This window comes from Varroa destructor, unplaced genomic scaffold (assembly GCF_002443255.2).
Source record: "Varroa destructor unplaced genomic scaffold, Vdes_3.0 BEIS01000001.1, whole genome shotgun sequence".
Taxonomy (NCBI): Eukaryota; Metazoa; Arthropoda; class Arachnida; order Mesostigmata; family Varroidae; genus Varroa; species Varroa destructor.
The window spans coordinates 76,670,686-76,686,087 of NW_019211454.1; the positions used below are offsets into that span (position 1 = coordinate 76,670,686).

At 38.0% G+C, this 15,402-nt stretch overlaps 1 protein-coding gene across 13 annotated transcripts in view; it reads right to left on the reverse strand.

Moving 5' to 3' along the window:
* Positions 1–15,402, reverse strand: part of LOC111255264 (uncharacterized) — a 70,078-nt gene that overhangs the window by 34,673 nt on the left and 20,003 nt on the right. For 11 of the 13 annotated variants that reach the window (XR_015319422.1, XR_002675401.2, XM_086977832.1 and 8 more), the window contains 5 exons: positions 10,440–10,943; positions 7,849–8,074; positions 5,352–5,669; positions 2,336–2,718; positions 2,016–2,103 (listed from right to left, as the gene is read on the reverse strand). Coding sequence is in view for 10 of the 13 variants with exons in the window: in XM_086977832.1 (XP_086833958.1) it covers positions 2,016–2,103; positions 2,336–2,718; positions 5,352–5,669; positions 7,849–8,074; positions 10,440–10,943 (1,519 nt within the window). In the remaining 3 variants the exon portion in view is untranslated. Of the gene's footprint in view, positions 1–630; positions 854–2,015; positions 2,104–2,335; positions 2,719–5,351; positions 5,670–7,848; positions 8,075–10,439; positions 10,944–15,402 lie in introns of all 13 variants that reach the window. The other 2 variants (XR_015319423.1, XM_022817044.2) reach the window with 2 other exon arrangements.

Consider the following 15,402-nt stretch of genomic DNA (forward strand, 5'->3'; position numbering starts at 1 on the left):
ATAAGTCTTCTAAATTATTATTATTATTTTCTAACGCATTGACTACTCCTTCATTTTCCGCTGATAATATCGGCTTACGGCTAAAAATCCTTTTATCTACGTTCTAACCTATGTATATAGAGTGCAACTGCCATACACATGATTATCAACTCGCCATTTCATGGTTCGCAACACCATTTCACAGCGAATAAAACGAATGAAGCCTAATTATCGAATGAAAAAGCAAAAAGAGCTGTGTTCTGACAACCTCGTAACGCCAATTGCGTATGATTTCGTGTATTGCAAGCCTAAACATCTTATTTGTTTATTTTTACATATATTTTTTTTTACTTTATTTATTTATTTTTTTTAACTTTATTAATAAAGATTTCGGTCTTCTGTTACAAACAACCACTGTTCGGTAAATAAAAAAAAAAACTAGATTATTTTGGCAAAAAGATACGAAGATCTAACCGAATTAACGACTGATTAGCACAAAATATTCGAAGCAGCTGATATGACAGGGTAACACTGCACAGTAGAAAATTTTAAATGCTTTGTCCTGTGTGATGTGAAATACTAGCATATAAACGAGTTTTCCTTTACGGTAGAAATCAGCTACTAGTTAATTACGCCTAACGACATACATACCGAAAACAAAGTGGATTCATTCGGCTCAAGTACTCAGGCAAGCGACGCAGAAGGCCTATTTGTGTCCAACTTTTGTCCTTGCTAAAAAAATCGGTCCATATTATAGCCCAAAAGCAACCTCTGTAGTACACAACCATGGCACAAGAAGTTAACTACGGAACGCGATGAAAATTTCGGTCGAGAACCCCTGTTTATAGTATTGTCAGGCACGTCGAAGTGAATACTAAGAAAAAATAAAGCAGAGCTATGACTTATTTAACTATGTGGGCAACAAGTAATTCAGGGTAGAAGACACTGTTTGTGCCTTGGCTAAAATAAAACTTTTGGGAACCGGCCAGAAATACCGGAAATAGAGTAGAAACAGCTGAACCACACGTGAAAAGTGATCCTTTACATTTACTAACTGGAGATCAACCTTACTTAGCTAAGACAGGGCAAAAGAACATCCCAAAATGTTTTGACCACGGTTGAGGGCCTCACCAATACGCCAACTTAGATCATGCCACTTAGTAGATTTGTAGTATAGTGTTGAACGGAATGACTTAGCCGATAACACTGCGGCAGCCGAATGTTGACGTGGGTTTAATTCAAACTGAACAAAGCCAAAAGAATTTTTCACATAAAAATTTTCTTAGGTTTCTCAGACTTAATAGCAGTGGCCGTGTGAAAGTGTCGATTCTTATTCATGAAACAAACTTGCGTGGTAATGGCGATAACCACACGGCAACCGTAACAACAAGACGCAGATAGCAGCGGCTTCCGTAACCATTATAACCAGCCAAAACATCCTCTACGTTTTTTCGTCCGTAACGGGTGCAAACATTGTGTCTGATCAAATCCAATTGACGATGGAACGAAGCATGGCATATAATACAGAGCCAACGCTCTGCAATATAAGTTTAGTATTTACGAATTAAGGCAGCGTTGATGTTGGCCCAGTTATGCTATAAGTTGGCTTTAGAATGATTTTCGTAAATAATGCCTTACAGTTCGGAACGATTCAATATATAAATTACAAATGGAGATTTTAGAACTATGAGAGCAAACTGGATATATGTCATATTGATATCAGCTGCCTTTCGATATCTGTGTTATAGGAATTACAGACATTACAGCTATAGACTGCTACAGTTATAGACATTACAGTTATAGGAATAACTAATGTCAACCAAAGTCCCGATCATAAATGAAATTATATTGTTAGCATACCAATGGAATATAAGGTGCAGTAGACAGAAAATTTGCCACCTTCCCCCACCGTGTTCAGTGGTAATTACTGTAGTTAACTCAGTTTATGACGGAGTTAACGAACTGGATCATATATGTATGCAACGTCTCGTAGGAAAAATACCTATTTGCATCACCTACAATAGAAAACCACCTACCGTTAGTATTCGAAAAGCGTAATAGTCCTGTACCAATTGTTGCTGACTGCCTGGCGGAATCCAACGCTATAGTTGAATCTCGTTCCACCTAAAGAAAAAAGTACATTTTTACATCTGTCGCTCTAGTGAACTTTTACATATCGACCTTCATTTTTGTTCCTCACAAAGTAGATCAACTCATCTTTTATTTTACATTATACTTCGAGGATTCACACGATTGCTCAGGCAAATCATTAATGGTCATCATTAATGTGAAGGCCATTAATAGGTTATAACTAATAAGAAGAATAATGGAGTAAATAAACTCCAAATTGCTGTACCTCTATAAGAATTTCGTTTAGCTTCTCTTTATGGCCTCCTAGTGCGTGACGCCTTATAAAATGACCTTGATTAGAAGCGGAGAATGCTTCTTTCGGATCCGCACTGGCACTCGTACTTAAAAATGGATTACTGTTTATGCTTCGATCGTCTCCGTCCTTAGCTTGTCGTCCGAAGTTTATGGGTTTACGTTTTAGTTTTGGAAAAGGAGCAGCAGCAAAAACATCACAGTCGTCTGTTGTCTGAATATTGTCACGATGTAGACGACCTGGATGTCCTTGAGTGTCCTCTAAGTCATCCAGTAAAGGAGTGCTACCATCAGACTCAATCGGTCGATCGCTAAGATTGCCACTGTGACAGTCTTTTATGAGAACGGTCGTAGCTTCTGAAAACGCCCAGTTAGTTTACATAGATTAGAGGGAGAAAACTAGATCGGTAAACACCAAGCGTGATTTATATACCCCAAAATATATATGCACGAAATAATTAAGGTTAAGTACGATGAAACTAATATTTTTAATTGAATATTTTTTAAGAGATTTAAGTAATAAATATATTTTACTGAGTTTCAAAAGCGTGAACGTGCATCACCAAAAAATCGTTTAACATGACAGCTGATAATAGACATGTTAATTGCCTTGCGCAAAGTTTAGAGCCAATATTTAGCGAGCCACTCTCGAGGTCCAATTATTACCCCCCAGAGTACGACTTGGAAAAGTGTCTGCAGCCCTTTGATCTCATTGTCATCATTTGTTTCCCGTGCAGCTAAAATCATTTAAATGAGTTTCGTTAAGGTGCTGTACTGTTCCAAAGAGTTTTTTGCCATGTTTAACTCTGAAATATTTGATCAAAGAATCGGAACGGCTCTCAAAAGGAAGACACTACTCGTCGTTGTCAGGTGCAAAGTATTAATTGACGATCCGAGTAACGTTCACATAGTTTTCGGTCTAAGCTTACTGACTGGGACTGATCCTTAACTATGTCGATACTACTTTATGTTAATTAAGAATAGTCATACTGCTTGGTGGGCATGATTCATCGAATTTCAAATAATTGTAGGGCCCTTATACGCCTCCAGGATCCATCTGTTCCCCCCCTTCTGTATTTCCGCTATTCCCAGAATATATATATATATATATATATATAATGGTATAATTAGTTCGGCGACCCTAGAGTATTATCTACTAAGGTAATTTTTTTTTTTAATATTTTCCGCGTTTATTTCATTCACTATGTAATCGGATAAACTGCTTCTTTTTGTAATGTTTTATAGGTTGGCGGTGCTTGACCGCTATCCTGGCCCGCGTAAGCGATAGCCACTAATTGCTCTTTAACGCGTAATGGAAACTCATATCTTAGCAGGGACTTTGGGAACGTGTAGGGTTGGTTGCCGGAGTAACGTCGAAAAATGGCTTTTACATGCCAAAGGGCGGACGTAAAAAGTACCTTGTTTTTGGAACCAGTTTTTGATAATAAAACGAAATATGAGCCTCTTTTCGGAGCTTGGATGCCGGAGACCGGGCATCTGAGTTGACCGTGACCTCGAGGGCTCACCATGGAATACGGCTTTGGACCTACGAAGATATTTCGTTATGCACACGGTCTCGCTCGCCTTGGTGTTCATCATCAAAGAGCATTGTAGGAACGAAAGAGCCGAGCTCTTCCGTCGTCACTCTCTGTGCAATCGTTCGCTCTCTCGACTCGTGGATGGGTTATGGCGGTGCTTACATAACATTTTTTACAAGTTCCCTAATATGTACCCGTTTCATAGAATTAAATAATACACATATCATCACACACAATGCTTAGAATTGTATTGCTGAAGGCACGTAAATCGATTTGATTCACCCCATTCAAAAGCGTGGCTTATGACTTTTTGTGGTCTAGCACAACTCTTTAACATAACACTTTTTATGTAATATTAGACTATGTACGACACTCTGACAATTTCGGAAATTGATTTCTTACCCAAAAGAGAGGACCCAGTCCTACATGCTGTTCCGAAAAGTTGGTGATCGCTCCCATCAATTGCTTAAAAGAATATGCAGCACGGCTAGATAGCTTGTGATGGCGGGCGTAAGCCCATTCGTAATTAGCAGTTCTGGGTAGCGCTCGATCAAGTTATTATGGAACCATGTTGCTATTTATCGGAGCTACATTTAATGCAACAATGAGACCTCTACCGGGATGAAATTGAATGAAGTTGTTTTCGAAGTGCCTCTACAGTGCTTGTACTTATTTGGCATCATTCATGCAAATAAGCTAGTAAAAATTTACTCCTTCTCAAGCTCTAATCAGTATTTTAATGGTAAGCTGTTTGGGTTTTGTTTGTCAGTCTTAGAGATGCCGCAGCTTTCTGAATATTCAGATTGTGAAATTAACGGCGTGAATCAGAAGGTCTATGAACGAGCTTCACTGGGCTTTTTCTGAGCTACACTGCCTGAAGAGCGATGTTTCAGTTAGATTCAGAATGACCTCAATGCCATCAAAGTTCGCTTAAACGTTCCAATTCACTGAACCCACGTTTCCTGATTGCTACTATTCTAAATACTTTCCTCAGATAATTTTCCATCACAAGGGTTTCCAAAGAAAGAGAACCGTTTTGAAATGTATATATATATATATATATATTTCAAAACGGTTCTTTATATAAGGAATACACTAAGCAGTACTAATGATTCTTATATTGTAAAGGATGTTTGTTGACGCATTGCCTTTACTGGTAACATATTTAAAAAAAACTGATAATAGCCACAATTAGGTTAAAACGAAAATGCTGAAGCAACCCGAATCACCCTTTGTTTACGTTTTTGTTTACATATACAAATCGTTGCCTTTTGATATATCGTATCTTAATTTTCAGACAGTTACAAGTTGTGGAGTTTTGGTAAACTATTAGAAATCTTAGGCTTAAAAAACCAACAGCAAGGATATCAATTTTAAGTAAACCCATGTCTGTCAGAAGGTTGCGCTTCTTTTCGACGCAATGTAGGCACGCGAAAACAAAAGAATACTCACTACATATATTCCTGTGATGAGATTGGTGAGCATGTTGGTGGTCAAGGCATCGTATATCAAGTGATGCACCAACCGAATCAATCTCCAGAAGTCCCACGGCTTGGAAGTTATCTGAAGACCCCGCCTCGCGTTCTTCCAGGTCATTAGATCTAGCCGTATTATCATTAGCCGTGCGTAACCCTTGTGAGACATCATCAAACACATCGATGTCTTTAAACTCTTTGTTGGGTGATTTCTGCTGCTGCCGTTCATCATTTTGGCGCGCTGCATCGTAAGCCTTTATGTCGCGTCCATGCTGCCGCTTCTTCACCGAGGCTGCTAAACATTGAAAAGAACACAGAAAACATCAACAATACGGCGATCATATCTTCGACATATAACGATGAGTCTTACATGCAGAAAAATCTTTTGGTCTATATCTTCATTTTTTTTTAAGAATGAAATGTTCGTTACGAAAAGGTCAATTTACGTGATTCTCTGTGTTTTTTTTCATTTTGAGATACGTTTTGAAAAACAGGCCGTCTACCCGGTTTTTATATTTAGAAAAGCTGAAGCGTCGCTTTTCCTTTTTGAACTTTCTTTGAACAACACGAATACATGCCTTTCCAGTACCTCACAATCGTTTGTACGTTTTCATAGATATTTAATTTACGAAATTGATGGATCTATATGAAATATAGAAGAATGTATATGATTCAAAAATTGGCATTAGTGTTCTTTACAGTTGTACATAATATTGAATATTTTAAAAATCGCTTGAACTTGGAGAACTGCTTGGTACATGAGAACGTCATACCAGCAGAATAGCGCTACCATTTATAAAGCAACAATCAGACAGATTGGAATGTTCTTTTCTCGTCACGCTTAGCGGCTGTTTTAGACAGCGAATAAAAGAAACGAGCTCGATACTGTCTGTCAAGAAAGGTTAGAACCTCGGAACGCTGAAACGATGAAATGTAATCTAGATGCCTCAACTGTTAAACTCATCCCCTATAGTATTATGATTTGTTTCTTTCTTTGCGATATGAACCGTCAGAAAGGACTTTAGACGGCTGGCTCCGAACACCAAACGATGTGTGTTATTCGCACCCGTACCATTAGCAACACGTCACTTACTGGAGGCATTTACAACAATTTAAATGTTTTTCTGTAGGACATTTCATAGATAGATTTAGCAAGTCATTACATTTAGGCCACCCAAAACATTCCCTTTACAGAGTAATATTTCCTAAAGGACGTGTAAAGTAAGGCGCTACTTAGTTTAGATACGGTCACAAGTGTAGTTCAATTATTTATCAAAGGCTAGTAATTACAGTACATGTTGCAACGTGCACCAGCTAAATGTGCAGTGACAGAACAAGCATCTGGTCAGCCTGCAGCAGCAGCTCCAAAAAATCTAGCAAGTCTTGAGTGATACTTGGATGTCTTGAAGCAAAAAGCGTTTCGAGTATGAGGCAAGAGGCAAATAGGCAAATAAACAATCGTTTTAGCATTTTTATAAATTTAAAACTATGTAATTACAGTATAGTAATGGGTAGAGGAAAAGCAAAGTAGGTTTACAGCAGAGTCGGACATGCATCTACAATCACGAAGAATTGACATATCGTTCGTATATAAATAAACCTGTAACAGCTTTAAAGATAAATCTTATGTATAAGTTTGTTCGATGTCATCCAATTTTTCTATCGTGTTATAAAGAAGGTAGACTCATCGAATTCTTTCTTTTTTCTATTCTAGTTTGAAGGGATTGCCATTGAGCGCAGGGTTGTGCGGTTTCGAAGAGAAAACTTAGTTTAAACTCGTTGCGCCTGGTACTCCGACTATCGGCCTACTCACCCACGGTGGTCTCACCCTTTTTTTTTTTGAAGTTTGCGTTGCTCTTAGCCAATAAATGGGATAGAATGGAATTTTTTCTTTGAGAGGCACTATTGATGCACAGCAGTGTTCCAACTACTTCATAGCATTCACTCCATTTTCGTTTATATAAAATAAGCGCAAAAACTGTTTTGACAAAGGACATTGAGGTCGAAGGTCATCTTACCCGATATCAATACGAACATAAAAGTCATCAGCACGAGAAGCCCCAGACAGGTTCTGGGCGCAGTATTTGTAGGAAACTCTTACAGATGCCTACTGGCATTTCATTGTTTACTGATTTTTTCTGGTGAAATAAAATTAACCTACGTTGATGTCTAGCTAGTGGAGTATAATGACGACGATATTCATCTGTGTGTCAAATGCCATTGTACGCTAATATAGTTGGAATAAGAAACGCTTATAGGTGCTCCTGAATTGTAGAAAAGGCATAGCCAGAAGCTTCAGGACGTATCTACTAAACATACTCTCAAATCGTTGGCTATTTCCTACAACTGTGCGATTCCGTTCTTCATTCAGATCGATGTTACCCGATTTCCCAAAAACAACGGGCAAATAAATACTTTATGTGAAAATACAAAGTTAATAGTTTTTCAAACAATAAGTAGCGTTCATGTCTTACCAATAGTTTTATTAAAGGGCGCAGCACCAAACGGATCGACCATTTGGCTCGCGTTGTCACTATCAGTTGATAACGTCAAAGCAACAGTAACGTTTGATTTTGAATGATGTACTAAAGCTGGACCGCTTGGATCCCGCAAAGCGTCGAAAGCCTGACCAAAAGCGTCTCCTTCCTCGTTAACATTAGTTACAGCCAAAGAATTAACTGCCTTTGTTACAGCTAGATCCTGCAAAATGAATAAATTGTTAAAACAGCACAAGAAAGTTAGAGTTAATGCAAGACAATGTTGCTTTGTTTTTTTTCCATTTTTATTTCCCGTCCTAGGCCACCCCAGTATAGTTCCAGATTTAACGATACTGCAGGTTCAGGAAAAATACCCAGTCATGTCCCTAAGCCGCAATTCGATAAGGCGCTCTTTTTTCCTTGATACCGCCCACACCAGAGCCTCCCTCTTAGCCTAGCTGTTACGTAGCCAAGCGAAAGACGATGCGAAGTCCTTTATACCACCACGAAAGAGTGGCATTACATTCCGTGTTCTCCTGGCCCATTGCGCGCCAGGCTTAATGATTCAAAAGCGTCTTACCAATTTTGTAAAGGTAGTTTTAGCGAGTAATGAACTGTCTGAAATCGAGCCGTGCAGTCCAGGCCCCATTACTAAGAATAATGTTTTTCAAAGCCGCATATCTGGCGTTAATTTGGGCCTTTCATCCTATTTCTTCCGCCACATATCCATGATCATGCCTTCCGCATTGTCTATTGAATCAGTCCAAAATATGAGTCTTTAAAGGAAGACTCATTTCGGTCCCAGAAAGTAATTTCGGCTAGCACCGCATTCGTGCTAACTGTGCGATACGTTTAACTATACCTAAGCGCCAGCACCGGCTGCGTCCCTGTCAGCAGTTCTCATCATGCGTCGGTGAACATCTCCGGTATAAACAAAGCAGGGCTCTCGAAAAGCGCTATCGTCTCCGTGACAACCATATGTATTCGCCTCTTCCCTTGTCCGTTCGGCAGGATTCTGGCGATTATTATTCGTACTTCGTGCGTCTTTCCGGTGAAAGTATGACCTACCGTTGTAGTACTCATGCGTGGTGGAATCAAGTTAAAGAGCCTGATTTTTTAAACGCGACAACAAGGGGGCGAGCGTTTCTGCATGCCAATAAGTAGGATGGTTCCCGATAGGGACTCGGAGCCCTGATCTTTCATCCAGATCAGAACTTTGAGCCTGATTGGCTCTTTTCTGAAGTTCCGAAGTCACTCTTGCCTGCATAATGATCTCGAGATCGTTCGCATGAGTAATTCTTTCAACCTCAAGAAAAAGTCCCTCTGCTGCAGGGTACCATTATATGCTAGGATCTACAACAAAGACCTAGTATGGACCCTAAAGAATCCCGCCGCCATGAAAAAAAACTGTCTTCCCGTTGGTAGGTAGAATGCTGCTACACTTGTGCTGAAGAACATTATTAACAACATGAGTTACTTGCACACAAACAACTAACATATTGAAGATCTATTGCAATAAACTAAAACTGTGGCAAAATTAATATAATAATAGGCTTGGAATATGGTTTGGTCATGGCTGCTACACGAAATTACCAAACTGAAATGTTATTGTTATAGACTTCTACAATGCAAACTTCTACAAAGCAAGCCTGAAAATTTAAATTTATTTATTCAGCACGACCCATCGTTAAAATTTCGTCTTGATGTTAATATTACGTAGTATTATTTTCGATATCTAAGGCTAATCGAACATTTCGGTAACTTAAATGAAGCCAAGAACACCTTGTATTAAAGTGACGTGTCGCAATTCAGGGCTTGATACAATCATATCCATACCTTCTTGTAGTCAAAAGCTTAGCTGTCTAAGCTATTTTACCAAGGTACTCACATAACGATAATAGTCTTATATTATAGGCCTATGATGCATTTTGAACATCAGAAATGTGCCACTTATTGCAGCCTTTTTGATTCAATTTAACCTCGTATTAATTACTAAAGAAAGAAACTCAAGTTAGATATCCAAAATTTGAGGCAAACATTTAGGTTGGCTCAGCAAAAGGTAGATTACACCACTATGCTTTCTAAACGCTATCCTATGGCTAACGCGTGTCTCTATAAGTGCATTACCATGGGAATGATAACTAGCATGTTCAGATTTCGACGCTGTAAAAAAATGTTGCTATAAATTTTCAAAAAATATATATATATATGATGCACTTGCGGTGCACTCACTATCAGTCATAACGATAAGGGATAATGTCACGAAAATACGATACCTTTGTGTCGTTTGCCCTATATACATACACATCAAAAGCTTGAAATCGATGTACTTTTTTTTAATTCTCTATCAAATTAGAAACCGACGGCTTCTGCTACGTAGCGACCTACTTAACTCTATTCTATTCTGGCTAACGTAGCCCTAAGTTAGTCATAAAATATGGTCCAATGTAGCGATTTTTATGAAAAGCAAGTATCTAAAGCTTTGATACTAATTATTCCTAAAGCAAGCTTTCTTTTTTTAAAAAAAAAACTCAGTTGCTCACACACATTTAACTACACCACACTATCCTACAGATCTATGTACATACTCGTTCGTCGTGATTTAGGATTGTGGTAACTGCATTTTCTAGATCTTGAGGAGGGACAAACGTATCGTCAGCAAAGGGGTTCCATCCAGCAGTTCTCGAAGTTGATTCATCCACAGTGATTTCTAGTTGATTCAAAGATAGCGTTGCTGTTTCCGTCCACTGAGTCTCATTTGATGCCTTATGACATATATCTTCGCTCTCTGAATTTATAACGATGCTAGGACTTACGCGTTGGATAGCTGAAATTTGTCCTACCGATCCTGCTGCTTGTGATCCTGGACTAACTGTTTCAGATCTGCTGTCACCAACTCCACTAATGCCCTGCTGCCCTGCTGGAGCCAACAGAGGCAAACTAGAAATTTGGGGTAGTAAGCGTTCGCGGCCAGCAGAGGAAGTGTGACCCTTGGGCCTCTGACGTGGAGCTACCGAGGTGCCTGATAGGGACGACGATGTAACTGATGTGGTTTCACGCAATGTACATCTATCGGTACGGGGAGTGGATGCCTAAAAAGCAATCATTAGTTAAATAAAACATTAGTTACTGAAAAAAAAGATTTAAGTTTATTTAAAACGTACAACAGGTCGTATTGGTCGTTCAGTCTTTTAATCGATGTAAAAGTTAATCGCGGAAACAAACGCCGGCTTGTTCACGATTTAGAGCGTATGCCTATTGTATGCGAAGTCAAACTTTCGATTAATATTGATCACCTAAAGGCGGATCCCAATGTAAAAAAGAATGCTACCATGCTCTTTTTAAATGACCATTAAAATTTAATTCTCGTATTTTAGAGTAATTTTCGTATTCTAGAGATCGTGTACGACTGCGGATTCGATAAAGTACTAACAAAAAGACTGTACGCGTTCCGGTAAAATGGTTAATGCAGGAGTGGCTAGTTGAGGATCTGAAAACTGAGTAATTACACATGGTTGTTTTACAGTTCATATTGTACAGCGGCCCGTTGAAATATTATTCCTGGTTGCGTTACTAAGAGTCCAACACATCTCAACACGAAAACGTCGACTCACTCATGAAGGCACAATTGGAAAGGTAATTTTTCAACAAGTATAGCTCCTCAAACTGGGTCCAGGTAGTGCTATATCTGCCTTTCATGATTTCGTGCGAAGGAATCAGTCATCACAGGGAAAATACTTCAAGTACCGAAACCGAATTATTTTCTGTTGCGTAGTATAGAACAGCCTTTGAATGGCCTAGGCACTGACATATCAACAAGTTACATCTTGTTTGAGAAATGACGAAACGCAGTAACAATGTACAAATTGTCCTTTGTTTAACTATGCGTTATGCCAATAAAGTTTTCAAATTTTTTAAAAAGCAATTGCACGTGGCAGGTTGTTCACAATAACGACATGCGATACAACAGGTTCGAAGCTGCAATGCCTTAGTTTAAAAAATACGCGCGTTCTGACTAAGCTGAATCGTATCCTGAAACCACTTCATCCTCTTAGTTTCCCTGCAAAATTAACATCAACGGCATCAGACTTATATGCTTGAAGCGTAGTAGCTTATTCAGACCCACCTCTACCTAGCCCATGTGAGTGATCATGTAAGTTATTACATTAACTTCTATAAAACGTTAAACTAAATTGTTTAATTGTGTGCATCTAAAGGTAGTATTAATATTTTAAGTCAATATTCCCTAACTAAAAAACAGAATTGCCTATAGGACCCATTCTCCCGGTATTTATATATAGACCATTACCACTATATCCCACGCAAGCCGTGAGATGAAATACATATATACAGGATTCACCCAAATTTAGACAGAAGGTTTTTTGTTTAAAGTTGTTTTTAAAACAAAAACCGTTGTTCTACTGACTATTTTCGCATGTGCAATAAAAGTCCTGACGGTTATATCTAACTTAAACAAGCTACTTTTACTTCGATTACAGCTTTATTTCGTGGCCTGAATTGATTACGGAACCATGTAGTAACTAGACGAAGCTATGCAACGCTATAAGTTGAGTCAAACTCAGTGTCGTTGACAGAAACAAATGGGAAAGGTCGTCAAAACAGCCCCGCAAGAGCTTCAATAGATTTCTTTTGCACTTGGAAACGAAATTCTTAATACATTTGAGAATGCTGAAAATCTCGAAAACTGGCTGAATAACTTCTTCTACACCACACTAAGAATTCTGGTGGGGCAACTTAAGAGGTAGAAAAAATACACGTATTAATTTGCTCTTAAAATTTTGACAAAACGCTGTATTTACCAATTAGAGGAAAATTGAAAATTACTTATACCCTAAATAAATATCATGATCCTTATGGGACGTTCTCAAAATGTATGTGATTTTTAGACTAGAGCTTCCAAACTTCCGCAAACGATTGTCGATAATAATAACAATAATTTAATATTGCGTGAATTTTCCTCCAGTGTGGCAGAAATGCGTATACTGTAGCAATTCGGCAGTGAATAAAACCAGAAAATAGAATAAAAAAATTTTCAGGAAGATCTGAATAAACATTACTACTAATTTTTTCAATAAAAAGAAGACTTACAAAATTGAAGCCGCATTTGTGCAGGTAAACGTAGAGTGAACACCAAATAAGAATAACTGCGGTTAAATATTGGCAAAGATACATTTTTTGAATAAATAGATATATATCAACCGCTGTCAATCAAGAAGCTGTGAGAACAGTTTTGCAAAAGTAAAACTAAGTAAAGCCGTCTTTGTCTGTTGTCATTGACTTGAATAATTTTGCTCACTGATGTTATACCCTGCCTAACGTAAACTACTGTAGCTCAACGATGTATCAACAGTTACTCTGTAGCTATTTTGCTCACTTACTTTGTTTCCCTCCCTTCAGTAACCCGTTTTGCCATTAGAATGGCGCTGCCGCAGTCATATGATCAGCCTAATCTAATAATTTATTGCTGTTATACCTAACTCTTGAAATAAATTATAAACAGTAATCAATTATGTGGTAAGTTTCTCATTTTTTGTTCACGACCATGTTACCTTGGTGATATGTTATTTTATCACACTATTTTAGCGACTGCTTATTTCGGTTAAAAGGTCCTAGTAAACGCAATTTCTTCCTTAACGCATTTCATTTTAAAGAAATTAATGAGTCCGACTTCACAATTGCTAATACGATCCCAAAGAGATTTTACTCCACTTGAACGTGAGAAATTCACCGTCGGCCGTGCATATGGCGCCAGTGTGAGGCCTTTGCTAAACCAGACACGCTATCCTGTTGAAGTTCTCCAACTCTGCTATTAGAACGTTGTTGTAATCTCGACTGCTATGTCTATCCCGTTTCCCCTTTTTAATTAAGTAGGCAAAAGGAGTTGATTTGCCCAAATTAACATTACGCCTCCTTCGAGAGGAAGGAACTACCATCAGAAAGGTATTCGTACACTTGAAAAACGTAACTTACGTTTTATACTTTTTTACCCATTTAAGCGTATAAAAGTGAAACATCCGAGCATTTCATTAGTTATAAGCCGTTTCGGCAAAAACACCATTTTGCTACAAAAAAACAGGTAAAACTTACTTTTCTATTTCAATGCTACAGTCATCCTAACGACATTTAAAAGACCAACAACTCTACAATATGATCCTTCCGAAGCTCTTGATGGCAGTCAATCAAAAAATGAAAACTAATTGGGTAAATATTAAGTTTTAAAGTAGCTCCGCCACGGTATTTATCCAACTGAATCTATTTAGCGTGCAACTTTTCCCAAGGTAAAAGCCTAGTGACCCAAGTATCGGCCTAATACGACTGCCTTACGTAGTCGATTTGGCTCAGATAGGCAGTCAGATACAAACAAAGACGCACTGTTAGTAATATAAATATAGAAAAATAGGTCATAGTAAATGTTAATCGAAATTTCTAAGAGTCGTTTCTATATTCTTGAGTTCAAAGTTCCGTAAAAATAATTTATTTAAATATTTACTCAAATAGTTTATTTTCCACTCCTAAGAATGAAAATGTATATATATATATATATATATATATATATATATATATATATATATAATCATAATTATTCTTATTTTTCGTGTACATTCGTGTGACTTCCCAGAGGGTAGTGTGAGCATCTTAAGATATACATGTCAAGATAAAACTAACTAAATTCCACAATACTTTCTAATGTAAACAACGATAAGTGAATTTTGGTAAAGTTCGTATAATTAAGCAATAATCTCACAATCTCATGACCTTAAGAATTGATCTGACTTTGCCACATTGGCCAAGGTGACATATCAGGCGTTCCTGGTTTACAAATGGAATTTTCGTTTGGTTCACGATATTCTTGTATGTCGTAAATTAGATGATGAGACCCATGAACTGCAAACCTAGAAGTGACATGTTATTTTACTTTATCGCTTCTAGTTGCTGTTGAATTTCACCGAACATTTTCATGACGTTTTTCATAAACGACAAGTCCTATTTTTTTTTTTTAGTTTTATGACCGCCGATGAGCGATAAGCCAACGCTTCTAGAAAATAAAACGATTGGCGGACTTCCTCTACGGATGATGGTGACAATGGTGGTGTTTCGTGTTTTTGTGTGAGGGTCGGATATAATTTTAGGAATGACGATTTAACTCTGTCAAGATTAATTGAGGGTTTTACCAAGCAAATTCCGTAAATGCAACCTTCAAAGCTTATATTTTGAGAAACGTCTCCCACTGATAGTTGCTACGGCTGTCTAATCAACGCTTACCTAGCTCTTTTTTCGATGTGCATAACGAAAGAATTGCTGTTCGTTTAGATGAAGCGAGTCAGTTTCACAAAACCTTACCCCCTTCTGATTACTTTCTTGCCTTTATTAATTTGGAATATAACGTCTGCAGCATAGCTACTCTTGTTGTTGTCATTTGTCGTCAATGCTTGCTGCAAATGGAATCGACCCTTAATGTACATTACGAGATCGTCAGGATATCAAACCAGCTTTATGGAGGGAACCGGATATAAACGCAGCTTTAAAATT